This window comes from Gekko japonicus, unplaced genomic scaffold (genome assembly GCF_001447785.1).
Source record: "Gekko japonicus isolate JY-2015 unplaced genomic scaffold, Gekko_japonicus_V1.1 scaffold2070, whole genome shotgun sequence".
NCBI lineage: Eukaryota > Metazoa > Chordata > Lepidosauria > Squamata > Gekkonidae > Gekko > Gekko japonicus.
This window is the reverse complement of record NW_015162013.1, coordinates 237,767-259,142: the sequence shown is the minus strand read 5'-3', so window position 1 is coordinate 259,142 and position 21,376 is coordinate 237,767. Positions and strand designations below refer to the sequence as shown.

The 21,376-nt window shown below is 52.2% G+C and overlaps 1 protein-coding gene across 1 annotated transcript in view; it reads right to left on the bottom strand.

Annotated features, from left to right (window-relative positions):
* MCAM (melanoma cell adhesion molecule) overlaps window positions 1-21,376 on the bottom strand; it is a 77,867-nt gene continuing 56,491 nt past the window's right edge. The window contains exons 7-15 of the mRNA XM_015405484.1: window positions 19,761-19,899; window positions 18,111-18,226; window positions 16,422-16,563; window positions 16,208-16,332; window positions 13,194-13,332; window positions 11,359-11,391; window positions 4,492-4,633; window positions 3,369-3,486; window positions 1-1,606 (exon numbers count right to left, since the gene is read on the bottom strand). Coding sequence (XP_015260970.1) covers window positions 1,577-1,606; window positions 3,369-3,486; window positions 4,492-4,633; window positions 11,359-11,391; window positions 13,194-13,332; window positions 16,208-16,332; window positions 16,422-16,563; window positions 18,111-18,226; window positions 19,761-19,899 — 984 coding nt within the window. The 3' untranslated portion in view covers window positions 1-1,576. The remainder of the gene's footprint in view (window positions 1,607-3,368; window positions 3,487-4,491; window positions 4,634-11,358; window positions 11,392-13,193; window positions 13,333-16,207; window positions 16,333-16,421; window positions 16,564-18,110; window positions 18,227-19,760; window positions 19,900-21,376) is intronic.

The window sequence follows — 21,376 nt, the reverse complement described above, 5'->3', positions numbered from 1 at the left end:
TTAAACTTTATTTTCATATACATATATAACATATATAAAAACACCCTGCAACTCAGACACTCTTAAATTTACACACACATCAACAAAAATATATATATAAAACAAAAGCTTTTGTTTGTTTGATAACTTTCTAGCTTACAAGATAAAGTACAACGTTCCCTTCTCTCCCTGGGATTTTTGGCGTTAACGATTTTGCCCGTCGATTGAACTGTACAGGAAATGTTGCCTAAAGTACAATCTGCAATTCTTGCCTCTTTTTTTTTTTTTTTACACCATAGAGTCTGTTCCGCTGCTGTTGTTCGGGGGAATTAGAAAAGCAACCTCTACGAAAGGGAGCGGGTGCTTTGACTCTACTTTTGTGTTTGCCCATTTAAAACTGAAACTGGTGCGGGAGGGAGGGAGAAAGAGAAGCAGAAAACTTTGGGAGCCGCGATAGAGGAGGGGGCCTCTTGCTTCTGGCAGCACATTATTAAGGAGACCGTGTTTGCGACACCTTGGTTTGCGTTCAAGTGCCACCTTCTCTCAAGTTTTCCTCATGGCATCTGCCCAGGTTCTTGAAGAAGGGGGGGGGGAATTCAAGAAAAGACAAGATAGAAGTCTCTACTTCTGCTTGGCATCCATTTCTGTGCCTCGAAGTTTCCCCAAAGTCTCGACAAGTGCTTCACAGACGTGAACCTGCACATTGTTATTTTTTTGGGGGGGGGGGGGAGACGGGGAGGACACCAAGAACAGATGGGACTTTTGGGACAAAAAGGAAAAAATGAAATGTGCCGATGAACAGTTTGGTACAAAAGGGAGACCTTGTTGCTATCGTAGTTGCTACAGTGCAGGGAAAGACCCTTTCGTGTGCTCTCTTAACTCTTACATAGGTTTACCCAGAAGTAAGTCTTCCTGCCTTCGTCAGGGCCTTACTCTGAAACAGAGGGATGTGTGGGGGATGGCAGCTCCACATAGCCAATATAGGGAAGTGCCTTTCCAACCATGTCTTCCGCTGTGTGCCTTGCCCGCACAAACGAAGCGCTGAGTGAAAAAGCCACTGTCTTTCTGCAGTGCCGCAGCGCAAACCCAGGGTAAAAACCCGAGCCGCTCCCCTGCCATTCTCCCGTTCTGCGCCTTTAGCTGAAGTTTGCTCACTTATAGGACTAAGCTTCAGCAGTTGGACAAAGAGTTCCAATTATAAGCAGAGATGTGCCCAACTCGGCCTGGCAGGTATTGACATTTTTAGGGTCTGCTTTAGAAATAAGAGCAACCCAGAGGTTGCAACAGCAAATACTAAACTTTTTTCGAGCACGTTTCCCTACGGTTCGGCTCTGTAACAGGGATGCAATCCCTTCTTAAATCTTTTTTTTTTTGGGGGGGGGGTGTCTGGAAGGAAGCCCTGTCTGCTTGGACTCATCTGGCCACCCATTCGAATCCTCCGGGCTGCTCAGCGTCCCTCCGTGTAGATCCATTTCGTGCACTTGCGGTGCTGAGCTTGAAGGACTTCGGCTGCTTGTCAGTGGGGGGGGGGCAGAGGCAGTCAAAGGGACAGGAGAAGTCATGGGGGGTGGGGGAAGCACAGCGTGGTCTCTCTTCCTCAGTTCCTCAGGTCGATGTATTTCTCTCCCTTTTAAGGCGGCAAAAGGAAAAAAAAGTTACAAAGTGCCTAGGAAAACACTTTTAGAAGCCTCTTACAAATTTGCCAGTGTCGGGGAAACGCTAGGTTGTCAGGGGAGGGTGACGGCAGCCATTGCGTTAGTGGACACTGGACATGGAGACGGAGGAAAATGCATGCTGGTGGGTTTCACGTCTTGGCACTGGCAGACTCTAGCCGTCTAGTCCCGACGGATCTTTGCTCTACAAAGGCACAGTGACTAGAGCAGGCAGGAAGAGGGAAGCACTGTTAGCAGACGGAACGAGAGGCGCGGAGGGAAAACGTGCTTCGTGTTCACGCAGTGTCAGACAGAGCACAGGAAGCGGCTACGTGTTGTGCCTTTGTCGCAGACAGGCGGTGGTGCGAAGCATTTGCGGATGTACCTTGCGGGACGGGGCCTGCTCCAGGTTTTGGGGGCCCCCGTTTGCTCTCCCCACCAGGGCCTTCCTTCCCACCCCCAATGCCTGCATGCCCCCCCCTCATGCGTTCTTCTCCCACTTGCAGATCTGGCCACCGCCAATGCTCCCTCTAAACAGTGGAGTCTTGTGAGCAAGAATCCTGCTTTGTGAGCTCCTGGCATTAAAGTGGTGAGCAAGTGACTTGGCGCCTGCATAAAGTAGTTTGCTCTGGAGCCATCCTTCCTGAGCTGAGACGAGAACGTGTGAGCCGGAGGCTAAAAAACTGTGAGCTGGCTCACACTCACTCGGCTAGAGGCAACACTGGCCCCCACCGCCCAGACTCAGTTGCCCGCACCAGGAGTGTGCCACCCGTGTGAGCCACCCACAATGCCCTTCCTTCAGTGACTCGGGGGAGATGACAACACAGGAACAGACCGGGGGTGGGGGGGCAGTGTTCCCCCTAAGCTGAGTTAGTGTGAGCTAGCTCACAGGTTTTTAGCCTCCGGCTCAGAGATTCTTGTCTTAGCTCAGGAAGGATAGCTCCAGAGCAAACTCATCTATGTAGTAGCCAAATCTATGCAGTAGCTGGCTCGCAACTTTAATGCCGGTAGCTCACAAAGTAGAATTTTTGCTCACAAGACTCCACGGCTTAGAGGGAGCACTGGTGGTGGTGGTGGGGGGGTCAGCAGCAGTGTGCCCCACCAGAAATCCTGCTCCCTGGTGGCCGCCCCACCTCAGGGTATGCGGACGCTGGCCCTGCTGAGGAAGGTGGCTTCGTGCCCGTACTCGGATGGAAGATGCTTTGGGCCCCAGGGAAGCCCTGTGAGAAAACCACAGCAGAGGTGGAGGCAAAAAGCAAGGACTGCGGTAGATGGGTTTCTTCCCACTTAGACGTCTGACCAGTGCCAATCGTTCAGCTTTTCACATCTTGATTCCCAGAATCTTCGGGGAACCTTTAAGCAAATGCTGAGGGCTCAGCACGGAAGACGGTGGGGGACACAGCAAGAGAGCCCCGCTAAAGGCCGCTAAAAGGGGGGGGAGGCTGGCTCAGGAGACAGTCCCCCCAAAAACCCCTCTGGGGGAAGGGAGGGAGTGTCATGCAATGTGGGATTGGGGGGGGGAGGATGGAAGGTTCCCCAGGACTTGCACGAGGGAAGCCAGAATGGCCTCCGTGCTGCTCTCGGCTGCACCACCTGCCTTCTGCACGGGCGGGCGGGAGTGTCATGCAATGTGGGATTGGGTAGGGGGGATGGAAGGTTCCCCAGGACTTGCACGAAAAGCACCGAGAACAGACCCCACTGCTGGCCGCTGCAGCCGGCGAGGGTGATCCGGCCTACCTGGTCGCCTGCCGATTTCTTCTCGCCGTTGGCGCCCTGCAGGAGCCCCGCCTCTTCTGGAAGTTTATCTGACTTAACTTCAACTACAATCTCGTCTTTGTGTGCTTCGGGCCTTGTGCTAGGGAGGGAGGGAGGTTGACAGTGTTGAGAGAACTCCGAGCAGGCCCCTAGGGGGGCGATGGGATGTGAGGTGTCGGGGGTGGGGGGAGCTTTAAAAGGGAACAGCAGACTGGCGGGATCACTCGCTCCCCCCCCCACCTTCCCCCAAGCCCTGGTCCGACTGTCTGCTCTGTTCTCCTCCGGATGACACCCCCTGTCTGGTTCCCTTTAGGCTAATTGGGTTCTTGCGGGAGCGTGATCTTTCCACTCCCTCCAGTTCTGAGATGGAACGCAGACAAACCCACCTGAGCTGAAAGCAGTAGAACGTTTGGGCCCCTCAAGTATGTCCCCCACCCCTGACACTCTGCAGGTTTTGTTGTAAGCAGTTGTTTGGCCACCTGAGGATACCACAGGGGAGAGTGTGACCGATTCCCACAAGCCGCTGCTCCGCGCTCGCTCTTCCCTTTGCCCTGATTGTACGTGTCAATTTCGCACTCTGTGCCGCGCGGCCACATTTTGCCCCACAGCTTCGCCCGATTTCCCCCGCGTTGACTCAATCCTAAAAAAAACAGGATTGAGTAGACGCGGGGGAAATCGGGCGAGGCTGCGGGGCAAAATGCGGCCACACGGCACAGAGTGCGAAATTGACACGTGCGATCGGGGCAAAGGGAAGAGCGAGCGCGGAGCAGCGGCTTGTGGGAAACCGGTCTGTGTGTAAACCACATCCGAGGTACCACCTTCCACGCCTCCCCCTGTCCAGGTGCAACTTTTGGGTTGTTCCAGCTGGAGCTGATGGGGAAGCCCTATTACCCTGGCTGGAAGTATTTGAGCGCCAGAGGGCAAGCTGTAGGGTCTGGAGTGGACAGGGGTGAAGCTGTCCAAGGTCTCTCCCGACACTGCCCACCATGAGTTACAAAGAAGCGAGCTGCTCGGTGCTATGAAATGGGGAAGCGTGGACTGTGGTGGGCAGAGGGGAAGGGAGGACAGGAGACGCAGGCGCGGAAGGGGCAGCGGCGGTGCTTACATCTCTTGTTTGCCGGAGCGCCCGCAAGGGAGCTTTCCTTTCTTGTGCAGGAAGTAGAGGACCGCCCCCAGGACGGCAATCACCAGGATCCCGACCACGACCGCCACGATGATGACGCCTTTGCTCTCTCGCGCCTCTTTATCTGCTCAGGTGGAAACAGACAACACACACAGAGTCACGCTTCTTGAACCCAGCCGTCCCCTCTCCACCGTCCCTTGGCTTCCTCCCAAAGCTTAGCGTGAGCCTGGAACACAGACGGGCATGCCTCTCGCTTTTGAGTGCTGTGTAGGCCGCCTCCACACCGGCTTAGAGTTCTGGCACCCCTCATGTCCGGGGGTGGGGGGTGGGGGGAGAGAAAATTGCAAACCCCTGGCTTCAGAACACCCACAGTCTCTGCCGGTATTGCTGTGCCGTTCGCAGGCTGCCTTGGAAGAGCTCGCCAGCATTGGGAGGAAGAGGGGCGGGGAGGAGGGAGGCGTGTCGGGAGAAGTCTCACAACTTGTCCAGAGGCAAAGAGGACAGGAGGTGGTTTTAGGAGCACCGGACGACAGCACAAAAAGTTGGCAGCAGGGGCACTTCTTGGATCACGTAGCAAAGCCGCTACTCTCCCCCAACCAGGCTAAACGGTCTGCCTGAGGAGGAGTGGGAATCGTGTTTTTGCGTGTGTGTGCCAGATTCCATGACACTGTAGAAAAGCCATGTAATGTGGCACGATGTGCAGAATTCAGCTTGCCTGAGAACCTCTGCTTTTTAAGGTTTCCAGCACTTACAAGCTTTGGTGCTAGGCTTGGAAGTATAATCTGGCCAATACCTGGCGAACTCGCACAGACATCAGAGAATTTCAGAAGCTGAATAAAATTTTGGGAAGGGGCAGAGTATCAATGGCCTAGGTGATTCCTTACCCCTTTCCCAGAATCAGCAGGGGGAAATTTGCAAAATAAGGTAGATCATGCAGATTTGCAACAGTTTCCACAGCTTTTCCTTTTTGCGGAACCAGGATTACTGTAATGCAAAACCTTTTGTTCTCTCTGTCCCCCTTTTAAGCAGAGTTCAGTCAGCCAAAGCTAGTTTCTCTTGAATTGCGACTCACGGGGTTGTCCTAGAAAAGACTAAAAGGCGGTAAAGAACATGCGTTGAGCAGGGTGGCTGGATTTAGGCCATCAAGGAACTGCGCCGCATCAATATGGCTGCGCTGGGGGGGGGGGGGGGTTTTTTTTTGGATACCTGTTTGGGTGTAGTTTCCGGCTGTACCATTCTGTACCACCGTATGATTGTGGGGCACTGCTGTCTGGTTGGGCCCAACGTCTGTGACGTTTTCAGCTGTCCCCTCCGGTAACCCTCCATAAGTCTGGGTTGTTGCTGTCTGGTTGAACCCAACAGCTTTCTCCGTGCTGTTTGCAGCTGTACCCGTGGGTACGCCTACAGGCGTCTGGGTTGTTGCTGTCTGGTTGAACTCAACAGCTTTCTCCGTGACGTTTCCGGCTGTACCCTCATGTACCCCTCTGTGAGTCTGGGTTGTTGCTGTCTGGCTGAACCCAACAGCTTTCTCTGTAATACCAGCAGCTGTGCCCTGGGGTACCCAGCCAGGAGTCTGGGTGACTGTCTGGTTGTACCCAGCGGCTTTCTCTGTGACTTTTCCAGCTGTGCCCTTGGGTGCCCATCCAGGAGTCTGGGTGACTATCGTCTGGTAGAACCCAACAGCTTTTCCTGTGGTGTCCCCAGCTGTGCCTTCATGCACCCATCCGTAGAACTGGGTTGTTGCAGTCTCGCTGAACCTGAATCTCGACACTTCGTTGTCTTGACGAGTCGGGGTGGGGAAATAGCCAGAGAGGTCGGGCAAGTGGCAAAAGGGAGGCAGTGCTGGTGTTTAGTGCACAGCCCTGTTCGAAAAGCCCGTCCGGCTTTGTTTTAACAAAGGGGGTGCCAGCTTGCAGCAGCAGGTGATAGACTCTAACCGCAGCCAGCCTCTCTGCGTGGGAAATGCACCTTTTGATTCCAGCTTGCAACGGGAGACTGCCTGCCTTTACTTTCGGCTGACTGGCTGTCTCTTTCCGGCCCTTTCAGTCACTATAGATAGACCCACCGTGTCTTAATGGTTGTACTAGTAAAGAGAGAAGGCGGGCCTCTCGAGGGGTAAAAAACACTGCAGCCTTCTAAAAACATACCTTCTAGACAAGGATTAACGGTGAAAGTGTTCCCCATCTGCCTTTGCATCTGATCTTTTCTGTCCTAGCACTGCTTTTTGCTCTCTTACATCCTATCTTAGATAGGGGCAGGGGTCATTTCGTAGAAAAAGAGGTGCAGCTCATTAGCATACTCATTAGCATACCTCATTAGTATATGCCACACCCCCTGACATCACCGGAAGTGTGTCAGAAGGCAACACCCACCGCTCAGGCTCCACTGGACTGTTTTGGATTCCTAGCTATTGGAGGGGGGGGGGCGTGCAGATCTGTCCTCATAGAGGAGGGAGAGCTGATACCTGAATAAAACTTGGACTTAAAGGTGCCACTGGACTGTTTTTTTGGGGGAGGGCTCTGCAGCTTACCTAGCTGCTTCTTGCTCTGACTGAGGGCTGCTGGGAGCAGGGGGTGGGGCTTGTTGCATGTGCCCGCCCCCTGGGCTCTTTACTGCCGGAGCTCTGCTCCTGTGCGCCCCTGCAGGAAATGACCCCTGGATAGGGGGGAAGGGCTGAAGCCAGAGATAAAAACTGTTTTGCATGGATTTTTTCAGCAGGAGGTGGTGGTGGAAAATTCTATCAAGCTGCAGCTGATTTATAGTGGTCCCGTAGGGTTTTCAAGGCCGGAAACATTCATAGTCGGCTTGCCACTGCTTGCCTCTGTGGACCTGCTCGGTGGCCTCCCATCCAAGGACTAATCAGGGTTGACCCTGCACAATTTCTGAGATCTGATCATATCGGGCTCACCGGGGCCACCAGGGTCAGGGAGACATTGCTTTTGATAGCCACGATTCCTTGGGAGCTAAGCCTCAGATTTAAGTCAGCTCAGCTATAATGCTTCAGATGCAAATGTATGTGTGTATCGGATGAGGCCTGCATGCTCTCGAAAGCTCATACACAGAATTAAACTTTGTCCGTCTTAAAGGCGCCACTGGACTCAAACGTCGTAAATTTTCTAAACTGGTGAACTAAGTCAAATGTCCTCATGTCGCCACTGTCTGATCTGAGCTACTGCCAGACCGGTGGAATGATGGAGTTAAATTTCTTTGGCCTTGTGAGTGTTTCTGTCTTTGTGCAGAACATGAAATAGACTCCCCCACCCCACCCCCACTAAGGTCACAGAGGGCTGTTTATTTAATGAAATGGTGCCGGGAAGGGGATGAGGACCAAGCATCCCGTCAGGCTGCGCAAAACCGTAGGTGTGCAATAACGTTCACGACACAGACTTAGACCAGCGCTCGGTGGCAATTCCAGAGGGTGGGCAGACTGGCCCGCGGTAGAACAGCCACCAGATCTGAGTCCGCGAGCCCCCTGAAGGCCAATGAGACCGTAGAGGGGTTATGCGCTTCAGAGAGCCAGCGCTCTCGTTGTCAGATACGAGGCTGCATCTGGCGGTGGGAGCTTTGACAAGGGGGTTGCCGGCATTTTTGAGCCCACAGGCACCTTTGGAATTCTGAAGCTGCACGGTGCGCACGGCCACAAAATGGCCGCCACAAGAGGTGGACCCAGCCACCCAATGGCTGCTGCAGCCGAAGAGCCTTGGGCTGCGGTGGCCAGTGTTCCCTCTAAGCTGAGTTAGTGTGAGCTGGCTCACAGGTTTTTAGCCTCCGGCTCACACATTTTTGTGTTTGCTCAGGAAGAATGGCTCCAGAGCAATCTAATTTATGCATTAGTCAAATTGCCTGTTCACAACTTTAATGCCAGTAGCTCACAAAGTAGCATTTTTGCTCACAAGGCTCTGCAGCTTAGAGGGAACATTGGCGGTGGCAGCTGCGACCGGCAGGACGTTTTTTAGAAATCTGCGCGGCCAATCAGAAGCCTTGCTGGGCAAAAGCTCCACCTGGCCCCACCCACTTTCTAAAAAAAAACCTGGCAGGCACCAGAAAGGGTGTCGGGGGAGGGGGACCTCCTGATGGCACCTGGTATTTTGGGCCACGGTGCGACACCGCGTGTTGGACTGGATGGGCCACGGGCCTGGTCCAGCATTGGCTTCTCTTCAATGCTCCCTCTAAGCGGCGGAGTCTTGTGAGCAAAAATCCTACTTTGTGAACTACCGGCATTAAAGTGGTGAGCGAGTGGTTTGGCTACTGCATAAATTCGTTTGCTCTGGAGCCCTCCTTCCTGAGGTGAGGCAAAAATGTGTGAGCCGGAGGCTAACAAACTGTGAGCTGGCTCACACGAACTCAGCTTAGAGGGAACACCGCTTGAGGGTTCTCAGTGCATCTTACGATTACGTTCCTTCAGTAGATCAGAGAAAAAGTAATCTAGCCCAAGTATTCTGTTTCAAAGAGCAGCCAGCTTGGAAGTAAGGCATGGGCACAACAGCTACCCCCTGCCCATCTCCAAACTACCCATGCCAGTCTAAGACCGTCCATCCCAACCTTGCATATTTAAAACAGCTTATAGGCAAGGTTCCCTCTAAGCTGTGGAGTCTTGTGACCAAAAATTCTACATCATGAGCGACTGGAATTAAAGTGGTGAGCGAGTGATTTGGCTGCTGCATAAATTAGTTTGCTCTGGAGCCGTCCTTCCTGAGCTAGGACAAATATCTGTGAGCTGGAAGCTAAAGAACTGTGAGCTGGCTCACACTGACTCAGCTTAGAGGGAACACTGCTTCTCTTATGTCCTTATGGTGCCATGCTGCCCCCCGTTCTTCTCTAAGGTGTCACTGGACTTGAATCAAGCTACTCGATGGTAATTTTTTTTTTAAGTACTACTTATCATCAGTGGCTGCCAGCCGGAGTGGCTTGCTCGTTCTCTACGGCCGGCCACTGAGCAGCATCCCACAACCCCCTGACAACAGGCTGTGTGGGGAGGGGGGGCCGGGCCCTCCCCTTGAGTGTGAAGTCACACCTGCGTGGAGTGCTGCCGTTTGCAATGGCCTGTGCGAATCTGGGGAAAGGCGCCTGCCCAACAGGCTTGAACGGTGCCACAAAACCATCCGCTTGCCGCTGGTGGGCAGCACGCAGGTCAGCTGAACCCGCAGGGGCCTGAGTGTCCCAACATGAACACACACACTCGTGAACACGGGGAGGTGCCTTACAATGAATCAGACTATTGGGCCGTCGGAGTCAATATTGTCTGAGCCAACCTTTTTGGCAAGTGTGCTGCAAGGGGAGGGGCCGTGCCTCAGAAGTGCACCACATGTACACAGTCCCAGGTTCAATTCCCGGCATCCTCTGGGAACCACTCATTCACTACCGGCCTCAACGGACTCCCTAATAAAGCAAATAAGACCAATGGCTATGATGGTGGAGAAAAAGACAGAGGAATAGGCCTGATGCCACACGTCACACTCAGTCCCATGAAGACTAAATGAAACAACTTTCTATTTCCTTTTGCCACAAATTAGCCATCCACAGACTAGACACATGGCACAAATTCTTCGCAAAAGAACAGCACTGCTCCAGGGTCTCAGGCTGGGTCTCCAGGTCCTTTGTATCACCTCCTGCCCGGTCCTTTAACCAGAGAAGCCAGGGATTGAACCTGGGGCCTTCTGCAGGCCAAGCAGAGGCTCCGCCACCAGGTCATGCCCCCTCCCCGACCCCCCCGAGGAAAGTTGATGGCTCATCCCACCCCCAAATCTCCTACATTTCTCAAGCACTGGGGGCATGGATGCTAGGGTTTGATCTGCACACGTGTTCTCGACGCTGCAAACGCCCCACGAGACAACGGCCGTGTCACCCTACAAGCAAAATTCTCTCAAGCTTTCGAAGCAGAGGTTAACTGTGCTGCTTTGGTATGCTTTGGAAAAGCGAAGGCGCCGTGCCAGCGTGCTCTTTACCCGCGAAATGGTTGCTTTGGACATCGACCTATGCCACTGTGGCCTGCCGCCACTCCAGACCCCCAGGCCTGAGATGTTGGAGACCCACTGCTTGGATTCTCCTCCTTCCCTGCCATCCACAATAATGGCTGAGGAAGAGTGGGAGGCGGGGGGGTAGCTCCCCCCTTCTGTTTCGCCTGGGGACATCAGCACTGTTGGATGAGGATGGCTTTATCTTGCCTTGCTCTTAAAAATATCCTGCAAGGCCACTTACGCATATAAAGTGTTTAAAAAAACCCCAAACACGATGGACGAAATCCCCAACTATTGAAAAACCAAACCAGCAAACAAAATTCTGCTATCAAAAGCAGGAGTGAACAACTGGGGAAGTGGACTAAAGGGGCTGTTATAGAGGCAAGGTGCTACCACCAAAAAGGCCCCATCTCCAGTCGCGATTGTATAGTTTTAGAGGCTGGAGACGTTGGGAAAGGCAATGTCCGGTGTATAGAGAAGACCCTGAAGGGGGCAGCAGGATAAGATGGTGAGGGCAGCCCCTTCTCTCTCCTGTTCGCATTCCTTGTCCATTCACAAATGCTACTCTTAGGGCAATTTCTTCTTCTCAGAAGTCCTTCACTTACTCTCCTCTCTCTCTCAGCTAGAGATGTCATTAGGAACCTACCTCTGTCTCTCCTCTTTCCTATCAAGCACGTTCATGGCTAAATAAACCTTTATCTACTTTTTAAAATCAAGTTGTGCACCATTGTTATGTTAATTACTCTGCCAACACGAGGTTGGGTCTGTGGGGAGGAAGCGAGCCCTTCCGTCTCCAGCACCAACCCTCTGGCGCCCAGACCAGTCCGCCCTTGCCCCGGAATCTGGCTGCAGGAACCTGTGTCATCTTAGAAAGCAGTCGGAAGGTGCTTACCAATCCTGGTGGAGGGAGGCGTCGGGTCTGGTCCTGAAAAAGAAAGGGAGAAAAGAAAACGTCAGGTGTGAAGCAGGCGGGTCAGACCTTGGGCCGTTCCCTAATTCTGGTTGTGAAGCAGCCAGTTGCTTCATCAGAACTAGGATGGGGGTGGGGGGGAGCTTGGAAGGTCATCGTTTAGGGGTCCCCGACCTTTTTGAGTCTGCGGGCACTGTTAATTACTCTGCTTAAAAGAGTAATTACACTGCTTAAAAGCACTTGGTGGGCTTCAGGGGGAAGTGCTGACTGGTGCCACGACACCCCCCCCCCCGAGAAGCACGCTGCGGATTCCTGGTGTTATTGATGGAGCTGAACGTCCGACACAGGAAACGCCAGTTCAGCTCCCTGCTCAGGATTCCCACGTCTCTGCATGAACATGGGAATCATAGAATGTTAGAGTTGGAAGGGACCTTGCAGGTCATCTAGTCCAACCCTCTGCACTCTGCAGGAGCCTAGCCGAAAGATAGCCTTACAACATACCCGAAAGATGTTCGTCCAGCCTCCGCTTGGAAACGTCCAGCGAAGGAGCCTCCACCACCACCCCCCGAGGCAGACTGTTCCACTGCTCAACCACTCTTACAGTTAGGAAGTTTCTCCTGATATTTATCTGGTAACGACTCCCTTGTTATTCCCACCCATTAGATCTAGTCTTGCAATCCGGAGCAAGAGAGAATAGATCCACTCCATCTTCCACATGACAGCCCTTCAAATACTTGAAGACTGCAATCATGTCCCCTCTAAGCCTTCTCTTTCCCAGGCTAAACAGACCCAACTCCTTCAGCCTTTCCTCCTAAGACTTGGATTCCAACCCTCTCACCATCCTGGTTGCCGTCTTCTGGACGCGCTCGAGCTGGTCAACATCCTTCCTAAAATGTGGTGCCCAAAACTGGACACAGGACTCCAGGTGAGGCCTGACCATAGCAGAATAGAGCGGAACTACCACCTCCCGTGATCTGGACACAATGCTTCTCCTAATGCCTCCTAAGACTGCATTCGCTTTCTTCACAGCCACATCGCACTGCAGGCTCATTTTTCCTCTACAAAGGTAGCAGCCAGGGGTGGATCTGCGGCCGCTGTAACTCGTAGTTTGGTCCTACGCTTTACAAACCAGTAGATGCCCAACACATGAAGCTGCTTTATTCAGAATCAGACCGTTTGTCCGTCAAAGTCAGTATTGTCCACTCAGACTGGCAGCAGCTCATCGGTGTGTCAGGCAGAGAGAGGTCTTTCCCATCACCTACCAACTGGTCCTTTCAGCTGGAGATGCTGGGGACTGAACCTGTGACCTTATGTATGCCAAGCAGATGCTCTGCCACTGAGCCATGGCCCATCCCCAAACACACACTTGAACATGCCTTATACTGAATCAGTATCAAGGTCAGTGTTGCCTACTCAGACTGGCAGCGGCTCTCCAGGGTCTCAGGCCAAGGTCTTTCACATCACCTACGACCTGATCCTTTTAACTGGAGATGCCGGAGATTGAACCTGGGACCTGCATGCCAAGCAGATGCTCTTCCACTGAGGCACAGCCCCAGTTAATCGATGAACACACACATGACGCTGCCTCATACAGAATCTGACCCTAGTAAGGTCAGTATTGCCTACTCAGACTGGCAGCAGCTCTCCAGGGTCTCAGGCAGAGGTCTTTCCCATCACCTACGACCTGATCCTTTTAACTGGAGACGCCAGGGATTGAACCTGGGACCTTCTGCACGCCAATCGTTGAGCCCCTTCCCGATCTGAGGGATTCTGACACTTCCTCCCTTCTGCACGTGAGCCCTGAGCACACGACTTACTCTTCTGCAGACTGAAGTGATGCTCCGCCAGGCCAAGGTTATTCTGGGCCGTGCAGTTGATTCCAGATTTCAGAAGTTCTGGTGTGACCCGGATCTGAAGAGTGCTGTTGACGTGGCCGTTCCGGTGTGAGTGTCCGCTCTAGAAGTGGCAGAGAAAATACTGTGGAGGGTGGTGGTGGTTTTTCCCCCCAGGGAGAAAAAGGATAAGACAGGCAAGCCTGTTCCAAGAGAGATACTAATGTGTCCACTAGTTTGAGCCGACCCTTGGCTTTGACGAAGCCACCAGAAATCAGGACGGAAAATACAGCACGGGCTCGGTTGTAAAGCTCGCCTGCTGCAAAGAAAAAATGATTAAGGCAAAGTATCAAACTGAACGAGAACCCCTGAAGAGACTGACTGCCTGATTTTGTCCACTTGGGCCACCGTTTTCTGCTAAGTGATTGCTGGAATCAGGACTGAAGCACTGGTCTTTTGTGCCTGATTGCACACTGCTGCTTCGGGAAGCTTGGATTACCATCGGGTACTCTACGTGGGGCTGCCCTGGCAGGTAACCTGGAATCAGCAGAGTCCTGAACGCAGCGGTCTGCCCTTCTGCTCGGTGGAGAAAGGAAGACGCTCCTGCAACCCCACCTCGCACAGGCTTTCTGTGCATTTCTCGATGTCAATCAAGGCGCCGGTTTTAAAAGCAACCTTTTTAGGAGGCCCAGCCAAAATGAGATGAACCACTGGGCAAGTTTTCACTCCAGAATTCTTCCTCAGGCCAGTTGTCTGAGGATTCAGAACCCATAAAGGTTAGTCAAGAATACAAGAGGGCCAACATGTATATTCTGTAGGTTTCATAATTAGATTTTAAGAGTTGGCCCTCTTCTATTCTTGACTAACCTTTATAGGTTCTGAATTCTAGGTTTTAGGTTCAGTCTCCCCCCCCCCCCTTTTGTCTTTACAGGTGTCTGAGGAACCATGTCCTGGGACCCAAATATCTGCAGTGCTGCCTCCCCTCCAGTGGACGTCATCTGCCAGTCATTCCTTTTGAGAATTCCACTGAGGCTCCATAAAGGTAAAGGTTCCCTTGCTCGAAAGCCAGTCGAGTCCGACTCTAGGGTTGCGGTGCTCATCTCCGTTTCAAAGCCGAAGAGCCAGCGCTGTCCGAAGATGTTTCCGTGGTCATGTGGCCAGCATGGCTAAACACCAAGTCGCACGGAACGCTGTTACCTTCCCACCGAAGTGGTCCCTATTTATCTACTTGCAATTTCTTGCTTTCGAACTGCTAGGTTGGCAGGAGCTGGAACTAGAGACGGGAGCTCACGCCATCATGCGGCACACTCAGGTCTCGAACTGCTGAACTACAGACCTTCCACAGCCTGCAGTTCAGCGTCTTAACCACTTGAGCCACCGCAGCTCCCATACAAGGCTCCATACAAGGCATGATATCCTCACTTCCTGGAATGAATGCGTGAAGCTGCCTTCTCCTGAATCAGACCCTTGGTCCATCACAGCCCGTATTTGTCTGTTCAGACTGGTGGCAGCTCTCCAGGGTTTCAGGTGGAGGTCTTTTTTTTTTTTTTAACAGATAATTTTTATTCTTTTTCATAAACAGCAAAGATTTACAAGGTAAGCATGAGCATGGCCAGCTCTCAATGGCTGACTCCAGGAATTTAAGGCTTTCCAAACCTTCTGTTTCTCTTTTTGGTAGGGTAACACAGGCTCAAGGCTTTTCGGGGATCTATTGTGGTCCAGAGGAAGAATGGATATGAATTTCTGGGATAATTTTAAATAAAATAGGATTTATTGAAAGGGGAACAAAATAAGAAGTTGGTAATTATTTAACTGGTTGGAAATAAGGTTTCTGTAAAGGAACTTGTTAACTGTATCACTTTAAGACCCATATACGGATCCTTCTCGGACCCCACAGATTCTTTAGTCTCTCTCACTCTCTGACTCCACACAGCATTGTCGAAGGTCTCGCTGACTGAAATTCAACCGCACAACATCAACTGCTTTTTCACCAACAATTTTCATTATTCCAACTGTCATTCACCAATCTCTCACTGACACACCCACACAGATGCACACAGAATAACTCCTCCCACACTCTGCCATCCATATTGGGTGGAGGTCTTTGACTTTGCTCTTACCTGGCCCTTTTAACCAGTGATGGAGGCGACTGAACCGGAGACCTTCTGCATGCCCAGCAGATGCTCTGCCATTGAGCCACGGCCCCTCCCAGAATGTATTATTCTACTATGGCATGTTGTTTGGGGAGGGGGGAGTGCTGGGAGAGGAAGGGCCTTGCCTTAGGCCACCAAAGATTTCTTCTGGGAGAGATGAGATTTAAAAGATAGAGCCACAGGAACTGTGTAAAGTACGCTCAATGTTTCTATAATGATAGCAATGATGTTATAAATATGAAAATTACAAAAGTGATACTAATACACTCAAATTGTAAATCCAGTTATAGAAGATAACAATGACGGCGGGACGGTGGTCTCCGGAATGTGATGCCGTTTCGACAAACGTCTTCTTCTGACCAAGAGTCTATAAGTAGATGATGTGTGGAAAATTGCACTTCAATAGAAAAGCTTCAATAGAAAATCTACTTATAGATTCTTGGTCAGAAGAAGGCGCTTGTCGAAACGGCATCACATTCCGGAGATCGTCGTCCCGCCGTCATTGTTATCTTCTATCTTATGTAACTGGATTTACAATTTCAATGTATTAGTATCACTTTTGTAATTTTCATATTTACGTATAACATTATTGCTATCATTATAGAACCACTGAGCGCGCTTTACACCGTTCCTGTGGCTCTATCTTTTCATGTCTACGGACTGTGGCCATATTTGTCTTTGTACACAGAGATGAGATTTAGCCATTCCCAGTTTACAGCCGCAAATTACCCTCTCGTTGAAACTTATAAAGGTTTTTTGTAAAAAATAAATAAATGAGCACTTTGCAATCCCAGGTTGGTTCAGTGGAGGCTGAAGCCGCCCTGTGTAGGGTCCCCACCCCCTTACCGTTCCGTTGGGCGCGCTCCACAAGATGGTGGCCTTGGGTACTGCGACCGCAATGCAGGAAAGGCTGATGAGCTCGTTCACGCGGACGTATTCCTGGTGCATCTCCCCCGTCAGGCTGGGTTTTGCTGCAATGACGAGAGGCCGTGAATCATCCGTGCCGCCCCCATCACGCAGCGGCACGGCAGGAAGAGGGTGTTGCTGGGTTCCTACTTACAATAAACGTTGACAAAGACATGTTTGGAGTGGACGAGCCCTGCCACCTCTGGCATTGTGACCACACAGCTGTAGTTGCCCAAAGTCTCGTGGGTGACGTTGAACAAGGAGAGTTTCTTTCCTCGGGACACCACCTTCCCCTTCTGCTAGGGAGGAAGGGGGCAGGAGGAAGAGGTGAGGTGAGAAGGGGAAAGAGCAGACAAGTTTTCTCAGGGAGAGGAGCAAAGCCAGTCCAATGTTCCCTCTAAGCTGTGGAGTCTTGAGAGCAAAAATGTTCCTTTGTGAGCTCCTGGCCTTAAAGTTGTGAGCGAGCGATTTGGCTGCTGCATCAATTCGTTTGCTCTGGAGCCCTCCTTCCTGAGCGAAGGCAAAAAATGTGTGAGCCGGAGGCTAAAAAACTGTGAGCTGGTCACACTAACTCAGCTTAGGGGGAACACTGAAAGCCACAGCAGTACGGTTTCTCTAAGCCCAGAGGGCGAACCGAAATCTCAAATACCCTTCAAAATCTGCCTTACCATAGAGAAGTCGCCCCAGGCAGTGACTTGTGTAGAATGTGAAAGAACAAATACCTCAGTGCAAGAATAAATAAATAGAATTCTTGAGCTGTTGCCGAACTGTCGGTCTCAAGCACATTTTAATTTTTTTAAATGTTTACATTCTGCTCTTCTCACTGATCAGAGACCCCAAAGCAACTTTTCACATCTTCCCTTCCCCTTCACTTAATCCTCACAACAACCACCTTGCGAGGTAGGTTAGACTGAGAGACAGGGACAAGCCCGAGGTCACCTGACGGATTTCCATGGTTGAGTGCAGGATTTGAACCCCCAGTTGTCCCAGGTCCTAGTCCAACCACATCACCTGTCCACTTTAAAGAACATCAGAAGAGCCCTGCTGGATCAGACCAGTGAGGGTCCATCTAGTCCAGCATCCTGTCTCACACAGTGGCCAGCCAGTTCCTCCGGAGGGCCAACAACAGGACATAGAGGCCGAGACCTTCCCCATATAAGAGCATCAGAAGATCCCTGCTGGATCAGACCAGTGAGGGTCCATCTAGTCCAGCATCCTGTCTCACACAGTGGCCAGCCAGTTCCTCCGGAGGGCCAACAACAGGACATAGAGGCCGAGGCCTTCCCCATATAAGAGCATCAGAAGATCCCTGCTGGATCAGACCAGTGAGGGTCCATCTAGTCCAGCATCCTGTCTCACACAGTGGCCAGCCAGTTCCTCCGGAGGGCCAACAACAGGACATAGAGGCCGAGGCCTTCCCCATATAAGAGCATCAGAAGATCCCTGCTGGATCAGACCAGTGAGGGTCCATCTAGTCCAGCATCCTGTCTCACACAGTGGCCAGCCAGTTCCTCCGGAGGGCCAACAACAGGACATAGAGGCCGAGGCCTTCCCCATATAAGAGCATCAGAAGATCCCTGCTGGATCAGACCAGTGAGGGTCCATCTAGTCCAGCATCCTGTCTCACACAGTGGCCGGCCAGTTCCTCTGGAGGGCCAACAACAGGGCAGAGAGGCCGAGGCCTTCCCCTGATAAGAACATCAGAAGAGCCCCACTGGATCAGACCAGTGGTCCATCTGGTCCCGCATCCCCACTCCCTGTCAGTTGCCAGGGGTATCTAGAAACTCTAGGTCCACCAATAGAAAAAAACCGGAATCTCTTGGCAACTGTACAATCAGAATACCTTTTTCCACTTGAATTCCAAAGGCTTGGAGCCTTTTGCGTCACAGGCCAGTTCCAAATCTTCTCCTTCCTTCAAGGCTTCGTGGTGCTCTGGGGTGATTGTGGGCACATCGATATCTAGCGGGGTGAAATCAGGAATCCCGTTTTTTGTAACAAATTTTCCTGACGTTAACAAATATACAAGGCAGTAAACTGTCCAGGTCTGGTGGCTGGGCTGTGGATAGAGGCTTCCCTGCTGTCCACGCCACGCCCACACTGGCTGCCGCCACGGCTCAGACACACCCGACCTCGGCCCCCAGACAGGCAGCAGGCCCCGAGCAGGCCTACTTGCCGAGCCTGGAGCTAACAGAGGCGGTGTCAGGGTTCGATAGTCGGGTCACACAACACAGCGCTTCATAAGAAGGATTCTGTTTATTGGTACACCGTGACTATGACATGTGTACGGTTTGTGTCAGGAATGCTCGGGAACAGTATGGCACCCTGAATTATACTAGGATCAAACACACACCCCCTTACAAGCTGAAGCCAATAAGCAAAGCTCATGCGTGCGGGGAAAAAGAGCGGGCAAAAGGAAAAAGCCGTTGGTTCCCAGCAAAAGCTAACAGCAGCTGGAACATCCCGGGGGGGAAGCGAGCAAAAGCTGTCGACAGCAGCTGGAACATCCCAAGGTCAAGAAAGTAGATAATACCCAGACAGTGGAACTCTGTGCGCAGCAGGCAGAGCAAGGTGTTTTCTCCCTCCACACATTCCAGCAACATGGCAGTGTTAACTGACAGGCGGTGAGGCCGGAGGTGCAGACGGCCATGGGGAAGGAAGGGCCATCTAGGGAGACGAGGCCGGAAGCGTGGAACAGTGGGGTGGCGGGACAGAGGGTGAGCCTCCCCACTCCGGCCAGGGCCAACGGAAATGGCCTAGCCTGGACAGGTAGGAGTCAGCACCCTCGGGGGAGGATAAAAGGAGGCTCCGGCAAAGACGCCAATGAGAAGAAAGGCTGGACATCAAGTCTGTGGCAATGGGTGTTCCAGCTGGGGGGAGGAGGACCCGGGGTGAGCAAACCCCCTCTCCTCCTGTTCTGGGGCCTCAAGGAGTGTCCCATTGCTTGGGGCACGGCAGCAGAGGGCTGCACCCCGGGGGGGGGGGGGTAGGTGGTGCGTGACAAAACAATAAAAAAACATGCAATGATCAACCAACCGCACCATAGGAATCAAAAACATCCATTAGAACCATAGTGGAACCAGCCAAAAAAACCCTCACAACCTTTATTTATTTAATTCATTTAGTGCAATAAGTCAATGATCAAAATTTTGGAAGCACAGAATAGACTTCGTGTGATACCTGAAGAATGGGACTATCAGGAGTCGCCACAAAGAAGGCCACCTCTCCAACGACCACCCTTCCTAACCCCTGGAGGCCAGGCCGTACAGGCTGGAAGACCTCAGGTGCTGGGTGGGATCAGCCTCCTAACGAGCGGCCTGGTGTGGGCCGGCAGTTCTGCCTGCTTGCTTCTGCGGTGCCTCCGTCCATTGATCTCTTTGTTTCATTCGTTTGTATCTGGGTTTTCTCCCCAGTTGCAGGGAGCCGGCCATTTCAAGCAGAACCTTCTGAACGGCACACACACACACATATCCCCGCCGCCCCGAGCCCCACTTACAGTTGACGGACAGGGTGACGTTGGCCTCCAGCTCGTACATGCTCTCGAAATCGAACACCCGGCAGTAGTAGGTGCCGCTGTCCTCCTTCTTGACGTGTTCCAAGGTCAGCTCCCCACCGGGAGCATTCAGCAGCTGGTCCTGGGCACAAGAGAGGAGGCGGGAGAAGCTGAGCGAGATCGTTCGAAAGGAGGAGCCAGTGGAACAGAGCCACCTTTACATGCAGAAGGTCCCAGGTTCTGTCCTCAGCAGTCTGCCGCTCGGAACAGGAAAGGCCTCCGCCTGAGACCCTAGAGAGTTGCCGTCTGTCAGAGGAGACGATATTGACCTTGATAGACCAAGGGTCTGACTTGATGATGAAGAAGAGATGAGATTGGATTTATACCCCATGCCCTTCACTCGGAGTCTCAGAGCGGGCTTACAAACTCCTTTCCCTTCCCCTCCCCACCACAGACACCCTGTGAGGTAGGTGGGGGCTGAGAGAGCTCTGGGAGAACTGTCCTTGAGAGAACAGCTCTGAGAAAACTTGTGACTGAACCAAGGTCATCCAGCAGCTGCAAGTGGAGGCGTGGGGAATCAACCCCGGTTCTCTAATCTGGGAGAACCGGGTTTGATTCCCCACTCCTCCACTTGCACCTGCTGATGTGACCTTGGGTCAGTCACAAGCTCTGGCACAGCTGTTCTTGAAAAAGAGCAGTTTGTGTCAGAGTTCTCTCAGCCCCACCCACCTCACAGGGTGTCTGTTGTGGGGAGGGGAAGGGAAAGGAGTTTGTAAGCCGCTCTGAGACTCCAAGTGAAGGGCGGGGTATAAATCCAATCTCTTCTTCTTCTTCTCCTAGATTAGAGTCCGGGCACTTAACCACCACACCAAACAAGGTGGATTCATGTGTTCTCTGATCACAATTTCCTTGGATCGAACAGTCATTTTCCTCTTGAACAGACAGTCGATCCAACCTGCTGTCAGGCCAAGCAGACAGTTGTCAGCGGGATGGGTCAAGAGCACGGGCCCTTCCACATTCTCATTTGAGAGCCAGTTTGGTGTAGTGGTTAGGAGCGCGGACTCTGATTGGGGAGAACCAGGTATGATTCCCCCACTCCTCCACATGCAGCTGCTGGGTGACCTTGGGCAAGCCACAGTTCTCTCAGAAGTGTTCTCTCACGAGCAGTCCTTGAGAGAGCTCTCTCAGCCCCACCTACCACACAGGGTGACTGTTGTGGGGAGGGGAGGGGAAAAGAGATTGTAAGTGAAGGGCGGGGTATAAATCCAATCTCTTCTCTTCTTCATTTTCCCCACTTGGGTGTCCCTATTGCCTCGAGGGGAGGGGTCTTTTCGGCACGTGCTTCCCTCCCTCTAGTGGTTGATTCAATATTAGCAGCAGGTTTTTATGTCGGAGATAAACCCATGCAATCTCAAATTGACCACTGGAGGGAGCAAAATATGGGGGAACCCAAAGCCATAGGAACACCCAAGCCAGGAAAATGAAAATGTGGAAGAGCCCTATGACTCGGTACAAAACGTTCCCATGCACATGGACAGCCCTGTCCTGATTGGTCAGCCACAAGCAAGAAGAAACAGCACATGTACCTGCAGGGGCCCCCAGGGAGAGAGAATTGTTTC